Here is a 13,805-nt window from a genome sequence, read left to right as displayed (position 1 = left end):
AGAGAAGACCATGAATGGCTACTAAAGGAAATTATTGAAGAAGAAATAAAGGCAACTGATTTCAAAGTCTCCTCACAAGGCTCCAGGGCTAGATGGATTTCCAAACTCATTCTTCCAAAAACACTAGGATTTGGTGAGTCCTAATTGTATAAGGGCAATCCAAGATTTTTTCAACAAGGGGTTCTTCATGAAGAAATAAATAAAACATACATTGCTCTAATCCCAAAGGATGCAACACATTTTAGACCAATCATTTTGTGCAACACAATTTATAAAACCATAGCTAAGGTTTTAGTGAATAGATTGAAAACAATTATACCAAAAGTAGTTCATCAAAATCAGACTGCTTTTATGCTAGGAAGAATGATCTTTGATAATGTTTTGGTCTCACATGAATTAATTCACTTCATGAAAACATCAAAGTCAAAACAAACGTTTATGGCAATAAAAGTAAAACTAGATATGAACAAGGCATATGATAGAGTGGAATGAATTTTCATTAAAAAGGTTATGCAAAAATTGGGATTCGGGGAAAATTTCATAAATTGGATAACGACTTGCATATCATCTACCTCTTTCCAACTGCTGGTAAATGAGAGCCCAAGTAGTAAATTCAAGCCTACTAGAGGGCTCAGACAAAAAGATCCTCTATCTCCATATCTGTTCTTAATGGTAATATGAAGTCCTCTCTCTGACCATTAAGAAAGTCCATTTGGAAGGAGCTATCTTAGGAATAAGAGTTGATCATAATAATCCTATTGTCATCCATTTGATTTCTGCTGATGACTCTTACATTTTCACCAAAGCCAATATTGCAGCAGGAGGAGTAATTCTAGAGATCCTTAAGCAGTATGGGAGAGCTTCGGCGCAAATGGTGAATTTCTCAAAATCTGAAATTTATTTCTCCCCAACTCTTAATGAAAAGTTTCAAAAAATTTTGACAAGACTAATGGGTATCAAGAAAGTCAGTCACCTATCCAAGTATTTAGGGCTCCCCCCAGTGTATGGTAGATAAAAAAAATGGAAAACAAAGTAAATGGGTGAAAGGTTTCTTTTCTCTCCCCCAGCAAGAAATGAAATCTTGATTAAAGCAGTTTTGACTTCTATCCCCTCCTATGCTATGTCCTATTTCCTGCTTCCAAAAGATATTAGCACTCAGTTAGGAAACTTGCAAAGACAATTCATGTGGAGAGAATAAAAAAAAAAAATCAGAAGAAAGTAAATTGGATCTGATGGGAAAATATTTGTAAGGGCAAGTCCTTGGGAGGTTTAGGATTCAGAGATCCCTACAAAGTATTTCTAGCAAAAAGAAACATAAAAAGGGATTCTTTATGCCAGATTTGTGGGGGAGGAAGAAAGTATTTTGCATGCTCTCTTTGTTTGTGACGGTGCAAGAGCAACATGGTTTGGTAGCAGCCTAGGTCTCACCTGTCTAAATTTAAGCTCGTTTAGTAGCTTTGGAGAATGGTGGAAGTGGTGAATAAATCAAAAAAGTCAAGATGCTTTAAATCAAAACCATAATATAGATGTTTCTGCTATCATTATATGGAATATTTGGATTGCAAGAAACAAGCCGGTTTATGAATCTATTCAGCCTAATTCCTATTTAACTCCTTTCCTTGCAAACAGGATGATGAAGTGTGGAGAGCTTCCATCAAGAATCAACAGATTCTTTACAAGCTAAAGTTGTTGGCTCTGAAGATATTGAAAAGGAAAATATTGGGTCAGATTGGTACTGAGCAAGAACTGATGGAAGTTTTTGCAGAAATGGTTCAGGGGGTTATGGTTTTTGGATTTTAAGTGAGTCTGGGTTCTTTTTGTTAGCTGGTTATAGTGTTTGTAAATCAGTGTCAGCTGAATTTTCAGAAATTTCTACTATTGTAGAATGCTGTTTGGTGCTATTTGTATGCTATAGCAGATGTTCAATTGGCTTTCAGGTTTATTAACAGATCAGGGAATACTGCTGCTGATGAGTTGGCAAAGAAAGGGAAACAAGGCTGAAAGCACAGGTGGAGGTGGACTAGCTCCTATTTAACTCCTTTCCTTGCAAACAGGATGATGAAGTGTGGAGAGCTTCCATCAAGAATCAACAGATTCTTTACAAGCTAAAGTTGTTGGCTCTGAAGATATTGAAAAGGAAAATATTGGGTCAGATTGGTACTGAGCAAGAACTGATGGAAGTTTTTGCAGAAATGGTTCAGGGGGTTATGGTTTTTGGATTTTAAGTGAGTCTGGGTTCTTTTTGTTAGCTGGTTATAGTGTTTGTAAATCAGTGTCAGCTGAATTTTCAGAAATTTCTACTATTGTAGAATGCTGTTTGGTGCTATTTGTATGCTATAGCAGATGTTCAATTGGCTTTCAGGTTTATTAACAGATCAGGGAATACTGCTGCTGATGAGTTGGCAAAGAAAGGGAAACAAGGCTGAAAGCACAGGTGGAGGTGGACTAGCCCTCCGGGGTGGTTAGTCACTCCGATGAAAGAAGATTCTAAATTTTCAAACGTGGCTGCTTTGTGAAAGCCACCCTAGTGTTTGTTTCTCCTTAGGTTGATTTGTCTTTTTTGTTTTTGTTGTGTTTTTTTAGTTTGATTGTTCTGTTTTTGTCTTCTAATCTTCCTGATGGAATTACCCAAAAAAAGTCTATTTTTTCACTCATTGGTGAACAGCCACTCAGACTATGTACTTGGTAATATATCTGATTTTGTAATTCGGTTGGCCACAAGCCCACAACCCCCACAACTAATCTATTATAGATAATGAGTTAGAATTGATTACGACCTAACACAAGTCTTAACCACCACTTGGTCTAGCTCTGCTTTTCGCCTTTTACAGGCTGGCTTACAACATTGAGAGAGAGAGAGAGAGAGAAGAGTTTAAATGTTTAATAAGTCAATGTTTTGGCGAGAGCATTTAGCTGCGCAAATTACGATAAAAAGAGCAAAGGTTGTCTTTTGAAAGCCACGCCCTTTTGAATTAGGCACTTATTAGTGCTTGGTCAACACCGGCCCCATTAACCTGTTTTGCAGGATTTCCCATGCATGACTGCTCATATTTGAACATTTTAATAATATCTCATAAGAAAGGATGTGGTTGTTGCTGTTGGGTAATTGAGTTGAGAGACTTCTTACAACTTACATACATTATTAAACTTGCCAGCTGGCAAATGGCAATGTATCAGACATAAAAGAGGGAAGACCAAGGGTTAAATTCAGATTGCAATTAGACGTTGAATAGGAATAATAAATTAAATTAAAAATAATTAAAACATTGTTATTAAAGAATAAAAACCTATTTAGAAACCCCACCTTAACAGTTATATGGTTTCTTGAAATATACGAGTCTGTTTGACCAAATGATCTAGTGTTTAATCTTTGTCTTTCATTATAATTAATTGAATTTCAGTACAAGATATGGATGGACATGTATTTATTCACACTTTAAAAACCTATTTAAATACCTCACCTAACATAACTTAAGATTTTAGGTTGAAACTATGATTATAAATTTACAAACATTCAAACCGATTTTGCTAATAAATGGATACAATATATTTGAGCTGAATCCACTTAGATAAGGGTGGAATCATATTGATCCAATTAATTAAGGCCATCCTTTGTCCATTATCTTTTGAATCAAACAGGAATTTCTAAAAAACTGACAACCTGTACAAAAAAACACACCAAACGGGCCTTACTCGACAGCTCCATCTTGCACTGCAGCATGGCAGGGCGAAGATTTCGCTGTTAATGCCGTACCCTCCCCCATTTATGAGCTGCTCCTCAGCAGGCTGTGGCTGTCTCCCCATGTGTGTTGTGTACCTGGGAGTTGGGAGGCTTCAACACCTCCAACAAAGCCGGCCAGCCTAAGTCTCAGACTCAGACTCATCAAACCCAATATTAATTAATAAAATCTAATTAGCAATTAATATTAGTTACTATTACTTGGGGTTATTTTTCTCCCTTTGAAACCTTTCATGGAAACTTTTGGGTTCACCAATTAAGTTACATTGTCATTTTGCCATGTGGCAATGAGGTGCCATCATATGCCTGGCAAGGGGAGCTGATGAGGTGGCAAAACTCTTAGCTTGCTACATCTCACATCCACACACAAGACTTTTGAGTTCAATTTCAATGTATAACAAATGGGAGTGGAAAAATTACTTTAACCTTTTCTTATGGAATTTGTGGTCTAACTAGCTTAGCTACAGCTGGTATGTTGTATGCAAGAGAGAGAGAGAGAGGTTTTGAATGTCAAAGGTTTGATTTTTCCTTCTTCTTTAAAATTTAGGGAGATTGCCTAAAACTCACCATGAATTTTCAACATTTCACTTAAACTCACTATAACTTTTCAAAATGTCTAAAACTCACCATGTCAGTAAGTTTTTATTTTCCAAGATTCACCTTCCGTTAGTGCACCGCTAATGCTTCTTAACAACGGTATCTATGTCAGCATAAATAACAATTTTCATGAAAAAATTACCCTTGAATGATGAGTTAGAGGGAAAATGGTCTTTTTCAGTTTTCAATTTTCTTGTTTTCTTTGCATTTTTAGTATTTTTTTATAATTTCTGTTTTTTTACATTTTCTATTTTCTACAATCTATAAATTTTCCTGTTTTTTGTTATTTATATGTAATTTCTATGTTTTTCTATAATTTTTGGTGTTTTTTCTACAATTTTTATTTTCTGATTTTGTTTTTCAATTTCTATAGTTTCTATAATTTGAAAATAGCTTTTTTATTTTGTTTGAAATTTTTTATATTTTTTGAAATTTCTATGTTTTTATGTATTTTATATTTGAAAATATTTTTTTTATTTTTTCCCTTTTTTTCATGTCTAAATATTAAAATGGTAATATATTAGCACCCGTTAATTTGTTTTGTATATTTTATATATTTTTCTATGAAGGTTAAAATGGTAATATATTAACACCAATTAGTCTGTTTAACGTCATGTTAGTGACGAGACCGAATCAGCCCCACACAATGTCCCACAGTACATCCCCGTCGTGTATTGGGAACATCTCCCGATGATGACATCATCATTCCGAATATATCATCAGGAGATATTCCCAATACACAATGGGGATGTGGTGTGAAACTTGTGGGGGGTTGATTTGAACTATGGGTTTTAGACATTTTAAAAATTTACAATGAATTTAAGAGAAATGCTAAAAACTCGTGATGAATTTTAACAAATTCCCTAAAATTTAAACAAAACAAAGTTTTTTTTTTCTTAGTGATGATAGGCCAGCTATTCATTTTTATTCTCTATTCTGTTGTTTTTAATAATCCTCTCCTCGTTCACTTGTTGGGAAGTGGGAACATAGCCACAGCCCACAGGAGGGCCCAGCAGCAGCAGTCAGTCCAGCTATAATAACAACATATCCCCTTCTCTCTCCCTCCCTCAAAAGCATTTCAGCTGCTGCAGCACAGCAGTAACAGAAGCAGCAGGACTGCAGGAGCTTCTCTTTCGTCTTTTTCTCCTTTTGGATTTTCAGGCATAAATAACTTTATATTTATATATAGAGAGAGAATTAAAGACTTTAGTGGAGTAGAATTCAACGTTTAACCTCAAATCTCTGGCTCTGGCTGTTGTTGGGTAATTGGGTTTGTCCTTCTCTCCTCTCTGCGATTCCCAGTACCCAAATCATATATAAATATCCATTAAAAAGTTGCTTTGTGGTTTTTTTTTTTTTTTTTCTTTAGTTCTTTTATCTAAACAAAGCAAAAAAGTTGTACATTGACCACACTCATCCATGCAGTACTGCAGCGTAGCTCACACGTTTTCTAATCCCCAAAAAATTCTGTTTTTAACTATCCCATTAATTCAATTCAAACTCTCTCCCTCTCTCTCTTGGGTCCTGTGCCACATCACATATTAGACCGACGACGTAGCAGTGTACACGTGGCTTCAGTTCATGTGGGCCCCAGGTCATTGCTGAGACATATATGGCCCTGCGCAAGTGATGGCCCCACTTCACCTAGTGTTGACTGTTCCACCTATTTTGATACACCATCTTTTACTGGGTGTCTGTCCTTGGTCTACTTTAACATTTCCCTTTTTTAGAAAAGATAAAATAATAATAAAGAAAAGACTAAAATAAAAGAAAAAGAAAAAGTGGAAAGCGGCTCCCTGGAAGAGAAAAAGAAAAAGGGGAGTTCCTTAAAAAAAAAGGGGGAGGAATTTCGAATTCTACTCATTCTGTTTGGCAGGGTGGACGCAGCAATCATTCTACCAACGAATGCCCTCGCCACTCCTCTTTGGCTTTAACCATAGGCTAAATTACAGAATGCCACCTGTAATTTGGACTAATGATACTTAAACCCACTTTGAACTTTTAATTCTAACTCTTTGTTCATCTTATGGATGGATTTCACCAAGGTTTTAAATATCGGAAATGTAACTTCAAGAGATGTATTGAAACATGTTTTGAATATATTAAAAAACCAAATGAATCTTAGAAAGTAAATTAATAATAATTACAGGTTTTAATAATAAATAAATATATATATATATAAATTTTTAGAAAAAGTAATATAATTTATTTTAATATTTATTAATATATATAAATTTTAATAATTAATTTTAATGTTTGTTGACAAATATTAACTGAAAAAAAAGAATTTGCTTCAAAATAAAAATGCATATCACTATAACAAGGAAATGTGGTGTGGCATGGAATTATGGTTATTAAAACACAATGACCAAGGTTCAAATCTTGCCATTATTAAAGCTTGTATTTTTTAACCTTGGAATTGACGGAAAAGATAAATTACTGAAATGCCCATTTAAATATGAATAGATTGAGAGAAGAAAATACCAAAACAGAAAATAGATTTGTTAAGGGAGTGCTTATTGGATGAATAAGTGCTTAGTGATTATCCTAATAAGTGCTTACAAGTGTTTGGTGAAAAAGTACTTCTTTCAAATGAGGGTAGTATAGGTACTTTGAAAACTACATGGCAAGCCAAGAGCTCCAAATGAGGTTAGTATAGGTACTTTGAAAATTACATGGCAAGCCTAGAGCTCTGGTAGATAAAAAATGCAATAAGCACTTTTTTTTTTCAAAAAGCAAGTTAAAATAAGCCCCAATGAATTTATTTCTTGAAAAAAAAAATCTATTTATTCAAGGTTATATCCCAAACACATCTAAGTCTTGATGGTGCACGATCTGACAACTTCTTGCTGGAAGACAATTCGAACGTCGAATTGGTGAAGTCGACAAGCCAAGTTATAAGAGAATAGTGTCAAAGTACTCGGGGTGGGCACTCTTATGCTTAAATAAACAACGAGAGTAAAAGGAGAACAAGAGAGCTTAGAATGCAAGAATGAATTCAGAGTACATTGTTCGTACCTTTTGTAGTTAAGGAGGTGCCTTTATATAGGCATGGATCACATATAGCACATTTGAGATCTTCTAGGGAACGTGGCTTATTGTCCCAACATCCTCAGAGGTGGTTTTAGTGGATAATGATATGGCTTATTTGATTAGCTCCGAAACAGGCGACATGAAACTCAATTCTATCGGTCAGATTTGCGTGATCCCGGAAGAATAAAAAATGATAAATTGCACGTAACAGAAGCCAGTCGCCACTCCACATAGGTCACTACTTCAAACCTTAGTTAGGTTGGTGAGTTCTCGGTGAGAGGTCAGCCCTCCTGCCGAGATGTGTACATCGTGCAAGGCCATGTCCTCCTCAGCCCTAGCCAAGGTAATACTCGACGCTCGAACCAGTCTCTCAAAGCATCCAAGGTGAACCTAAGTTGATTCTAAAGTGAAACCAAGGTGGTTCCACAGACTTGACAACAACACGCTATTGCCTACATAGAAATAACATGTGGCATAAAGTCATTAAAAGGCCAAATTACCCTTCTTCATTACTTATTGATGCCATTGCCCATCGTAACTTAAATTAAGCATTTTTTCAATAAATACGTAAAAATAAATAAGGCCAAATTACCTTTCATAATTACTTATTGATGTCGTCGTACTTAAAATAAACATCGTAACTTGGGGCTAAAAAAATGTTTCTATACACATCGTAACTTAAATTAAGCATTTCTTTATATATATATATATATACAAAATGTTTTGATGGAATGATACAAGGGCAGCTTGGGGCTAAAAAATGTTTCTATACACACATGATATGAGAATCTTTTCTGAGGTTAACGGAATGCTAACAGAATGGGCAAAGTACCGAAATCTGAAAATATGGAATGGGTCTTTGTTACAAATATAACTTTTGGGGATAAGTGTCATTAAACTCAAAAGTACAGGTGGCAGTCTGTAATTTAGCCTCAATCATATTTTCAAATTTCCTTCTTTTTTTTTCTCTCACTTTCCATTTTAATGAAAAAACAAAAAAATAATTTATGGTGTTATTATTATTCTCCTTCCCGCTTCTCCTGATTGAAACAAACTTCGTAGCGAGTAGCGACGCTCGCCGCGAGTATCCAAAATGCAGCCTCCTTCCTTCTTCACTCTCGTCGTCTTCTTCTTCCTCTTCTCCGCTCTCGATCTCGTACACTCTCTACCTGCTTCCGCTTCTCTTCTCCCCAACGACACGGCAGCGCTCGTCCAGTTCCGCTCCCAGAACGACGCGCACGGAAACCTCCGAGCCAACTGGACCACCGGCAACGCCTGCTCCGCCTCATGGCTCGGCGTCCGTTGCACCGACGGCAGGGTCACTGCTCTCTCTCTCCCTTCTCTAGACCTACGTGGGCCAATCGATTCACTTGCTCGCCTCGACCAGCTCCGCCTCCTCGACCTCCATGGGAACAGGCTCAACGGTAGCATTCTCCCCGTCACCAATTTTTCTAATCTCAAGCTGTTGTACCTCGCCAGAAATGACTTCTCCGGCGTGGTCCCGGCTGAGATCGGTTCCCTCAAGCGTCTCCTCCGGCTTGACCTCTCCGACAACAATCTGCGAGGCCCCATCCCTACGGAGATTCGCAACTTAACTCGTCTCCTTACGATTAGACTCGAGAACAATGTGCTTGCCGGGGAGGTTCCCGATCTCTCCACGGCGCTGCCGGAGCTCAGGGAGCTAAATTTATCTAATAATGAGTTGTACGGGAAGGTGCCATCCGGACTGGTGAAAAAATTCGGATTGCGAAGTGTTGCAGGAAACGCAGGGCTCTGCGGTATGAGCCCGTTACCGGTCTGTTCGTTCACAGGTTCCCCTCCCACGGCTGCGTCGGCTCAGACCGTGGTACCATCTAACCCCAGCTCCTTTCCCGCTACGACTGCTGCAGGTCCGACGGGGAAGGGAGAATCCCGGAAGGGACTCAGCACCGGCGCCATCGTCGCCATTGTGGTTGGGAATTCTGTGGCTTTACTGGTAATCACGTCGTTTGTTGTTGCTTATTACTGCGGCAGAAATTCAGGAGAGAGTGGTTCGACTATCAGTTCTAGAGACAGGCGGAGAAACGGCAGCTATACGGGTGAGAAGAAGATTTATGCCAACAATGGAGGTGGCGGTGGGGGAGACAGCGATGGAACGACGGCCACTGACCGGAGCAAGCTTGTTTTCTTTGATAGAAGGAAGCAATTTGAGCTGGAGGACCTGCTCCGGGCATCGGCGGAGATGCTGGGAAAAGGAAGCTTTGGGACAGTCTACAAAGCGATATTGGAAGATGGGTGCACGGTGGCGGTGAAGAGGCTCAAAGACGCGAACCCATGTGCGAGGAAAGAGTTCGAACAGTACATGGATTTGATTGGGAATCTCCGGCATCCCAACCTGGTTCATCTCAGGGCTTATTATTATGCCAAGGAGGAGAAGCTACTTGTCTACGATTACCTCTCCAATGGAAGCTTGCATTCTCTTCTCCATGGTAATGGTTAAGTAATCACGACTCGTAGAGATTTGATACAGTCGAATTGAGTACTGATTAATTTTATGTTAATTTGAATCAGCGAATCGAGGACCGGGGAGGATTCCTTTAGACTGGACAACGAGGATCAGTTTGGTGCTGGGAGCTGCTCGTGGGCTTGCACGGGTTCACGAGGAGTACAGTGGATCAAAGATTCCACACGGGAATGTGAAGTCGTCGAACGTGCTTCTTGACAAGAATGGTGTGGCATGCATCTCCGATTTTGGGTTGGCCCTGCTTCTAAGCCCAGTTCATGCCACGGCGAGATTGGGAGGGTACAGAGCGCCGGAGCAAGTCGAAACCAAGAAGCTGTCACAGAAGGCAGACGTCTATAGCTTTGGGGTTCTGCTGCTGGAGGTGTTGACAGGGAAGCTTCCGTTGCAGTATCCTGCCTCAAGTCCGCATGGCGAACAGGGTGTTGATCTTCCTAAGTGGGTAAGATCGGTGGTGAGGGAGGAATGGACGGCGGAAGTGTTCGACCCGGAGCTGCTGAGGTACAAGAATATAGAAGAGGAGATGGTGGCGATGCTGAATGTGGGATTGGCTTGTGTGGTGGAGCAGGCGGAGAAGAGGCCTACGATGTCAGAGGTGGCGAAGATGATCGAGGAGATAAGGGTGGAGCAATCCCCACTGGGCGAGGACTTGGATGAATCACGCAATTCCCTCTCGCCCTCCGTCGCCACCACCGAAGACAACCTCGCCAATTATTGATGGGTGCGGCGCTGAATCTCTCTCTCTCTCTCTCTCTCTCCTTTGTTTCTTATTCTGGGTTTGCATTATCTCATTGCAAATGGTAGGTGATAGGCTCTGCACTCTCCACTCTCCAGGACCAGATAGCTTTCTTGTTGTTCCATTTTGTTTTAACTAGTGTTTTTGTTTTATATGGAATGTCTATTTTGGTGAACAGACAAAACTGTTTTAAGCTCTTCCGACTGTCTGAGATATCTGGCACCATTGATCGACCACCACCAAACAAAACAAGGCTTCTCTTGCCTTCATCTTTGGACTGTAGTCTCTGAGAGTCAGAATCCTCTGCTTCATTCAGCTTGCTCGACAGCGGCTATTTGTAAATGGGCTTTCTTTTGATAATAACAGTACCAGTACTGCACGTTGACAAGTATTTTGTTCGCTCAACTATATATCTGAGAGTATTCCAGAAATCACAATACATCAAGGCCCTCAAATGGGTTCGCTTGGTTCGCAGTTGGAATCAGAATTCATTGGAATCGGAATCATAACGGTACATCCCCGAGAATCAGAATCAGAATTGTTATCGACTGGAATGGAATTCTCATTCTCAGAGGGGGAGGGGAAGAAATAGTCATTCCCTCAAATGGGATAATGCCATTTCACGATAACAGGAATCCGATTCCGAATCCACCCAACCAACGATTGACAATTTTACATTAGAATTCATCATTTTCCAGACCCCTATTCCACCAGATTTTGGATTTCCTGCACCTGGTTTTGTGTGTGCAAGAGTGCACTCCCAGTCAAATGTGGGACACGTTAGAATTTGGATAGAACTCCAAATCAAATATGCGCCCAGTTTGCCTCTATTAGTTTTTTTAATAATACTTAGAAATTAAAAGAAATGGTGAAAACTTTTAGCAACCTCAATACTATTCCATGACAAACTTTAATATTGTCTGTAAAACCCTAATAGAGAGATATGCACTCTACTCTACATATCTCATGAAACATGGGATGAAGAAAATAGAAAAGTTTATTGTCAATAGGCACAAATCTATCACTCCATGAATGCCGATCTCCACAGATGAAGATATTGCTATGGAAAACTATCAAGGGATTAGTGAAGCATATGAAATCTTGACTGATGAGTATTGAAAAACGAAAACAAAGAAAACTATTGCAAACCAAACCAGCTCTAACCTGGTGCCGATGCATTAATAAACGATTGTAGACCAAATAAGGGTGGAATTCGTTTGCAAGAAATTGTTTCAGGTGCCCATCGTTTCTTATTCACTTGAGTACTCTGCTTTTCTCGAAACACTTGCAACCCATTATGAACTGGATTCGGTAATGACTCCCTTATGGAGACTTCACAAATTAGGAAAAATGTTACTTAACGTCTACTAATTTTGCTTTTGAACTTACCTCAACTTGAAGATTTCTGAATCTTTACCTCAATCAATTGGATAGAGCATACACTATAAAGTTATCAAAACAATAAGATTGCCGGTTTGTTGCTTCAGTTCTCATTTGCAGAATAAGAAACAACGAACATTGACTTAGAGAAAGCAAGTTTACCATAGAGGAGCTATGATAGCACTTCAGTATAAACAATTCAACACCAGAATTTTTTTCCCCTACAATCGTTTGTTAATGGCATCTGCTCCATGGAAGGGCTAGGTCTGTCGAACTGGGCGGTCAAAGTATCTATTTTTATTCTTTCTTTTAAATTTTTAGTTTGAAAAAATTGAGATATTAAAGGTCCCCACTTGCACATATAACCTGAGATACCATGCGAAGTCTCACGTGTTTCAATGTAATTGGAAGTGCACCACAGCACACACGTAACCAAGTGCAGGAAATCTAAACTCACTCCACCAACCCAAATGGAAAGAGTACAAAAAAGGCTCAATTTAGAAAAAGTACAAATGCAAATACTTATGTTACATACAAAATACAAGGTTTTTCACTCTACATATTTGTATTTTTACCATTAGGCTCAGTTTGGAAGGAATACAAATACAAATATGTACAGTGCAAGTACATACAAAACAATACAAAATACAATGTTTTGCACTCTACAAATTTGTATTTGTACTCTTTCCAAACTAAGCCTAAGAAAAGTATCAATAGTAGTCTTAGAATTTGCTGCATGTTTTCTCTTTCGGGAGAAAACATTACCAGCAACTAGTGGTAGAACAATTCAACCACCCCCCAGGTGATTTTTTGAACAAGACAACGTTTGGTGAAGAGGACAAAATATCACATCAAACCGGTGCCTCATTAAAACACTGGCGTGTTAAAAAATCATTTGGTGGTCGTTGAGTTATTCTGTTACCCTAGTTGCAGGCAGACCTGTTCATGGGCCGGTAGTCCGATGGATTGGACGGCCCAGTCCATCTTAAATCAGGCTTGGACAGAATTTTAAGCCCACGGGCTTGGGTTTGGGCTCTAAAAATCGAGCCTGATTATTTTTGGGCCAGGCTCGGGCTTTTGCAAATAAACCCGGCATGATTATATTAAATATATCAAAAATATAATATATATGTTAATAACACAAAACATATAATTATATGTTATATAATAATAAAACTAATAACAAAAAAGTATTATATATATTAAATGTATAAAATAGTATATATTACTAATAGTATATAATTAATATGTTATAAAATACCTATAAAAATTGGGCTTTGGGCTGTATATAGGGCTGGGCTCAGGCTTAAGATCTATGCCTGATAGTCAGGAGACTCGGACTTGGGCCTAATAATTTTTTGTTTATAAAGAGATCAAGACCAACCCGAACCCAACCCAGCCAATGAACAAGTATAGTGGCAACCCGCAGGTAATGTTTTCTCCTATTCTGGTTATACCCAAGCAAGACCAGGAGATTTGCCATTTAATCCTCTGCTGCAGATAATTGGGATAATCAGGATCAAAAATGAGCTATTCTACTTGGGAGTAGCCTAGGGCTAAAACCGTGAAGCACAGCCTGACATAAAGTGGAACCACAACAATGCATCAAATCAAAGGCCGTTATTTCACGTTAAACCACTCCGAGTAAGCGATTTCTTCTCAATAATCAGTCTTGTATGTCAATCTAATGCTCTAATGTCCTAGAATCCACTGAGCTTATAATAATTCTCAAGTCCCTTTCATTGTCTGCGTACTCTAATTGCCCAACCAAATCGATCTCTCACAATATCCCAAACCAAAGGGGCATCCTCATTTTGGGG

General features: G+C 38.7%; 1 protein-coding gene across 1 annotated transcript; it reads left to right on the top strand.

Moving 5' to 3' along the window:
• Window positions 1-8,380: 8,380 nt before the first annotated feature.
• Window positions 8,381-10,996, top strand: LOC148847274 (leucine-rich repeat receptor-like protein kinase PXC1). Its single transcript, XM_088950330.1, has 3 exons — window positions 8,381-9,837; window positions 9,920-10,590; window positions 10,784-10,996. Exons 1-2 carry the CDS (start codon window positions 8,463-8,465, stop codon window positions 10,585-10,587), a joined length of 2,043 nt encoding a protein of 680 aa, XP_088806456.1. The 5' UTR covers window positions 8,381-8,462; the 3' UTR covers window positions 10,588-10,590; window positions 10,784-10,996.
• The last annotated feature ends 2,809 nt before the right edge of the window (window positions 10,997-13,805 follow it).

This window comes from Nelumbo lutea, chromosome 6, assembly GCF_056320005.1.
Source record: "Nelumbo lutea isolate HS-2025 chromosome 6, American lotus-T2T, whole genome shotgun sequence".
NCBI classification, from domain to species: domain Eukaryota; kingdom Viridiplantae; phylum Streptophyta; class Magnoliopsida; order Proteales; family Nelumbonaceae; genus Nelumbo; species Nelumbo lutea.
The sequence above is the reverse complement of the archived record's forward strand: the minus strand, read 5'-3'. Positions and strand labels throughout refer to the sequence as shown.

Bases quoted from the DNA above. Each gene is read 5' to 3' on its own strand.
- LOC148847274 (XM_088950330.1), top strand. From the start codon at position 8,463: ATGCAGCCTCCTTCCTTCTTCACTCTCGTCGTCTTCTTCTTCCTCTTC. The intron at 9,838-9,919 runs GTAATGGTTAAG...AATTTGAATCAG, and splicing joins CTTGCATTCTCTTCTCCATG to CGAATCGAGGACCGGGGAGG.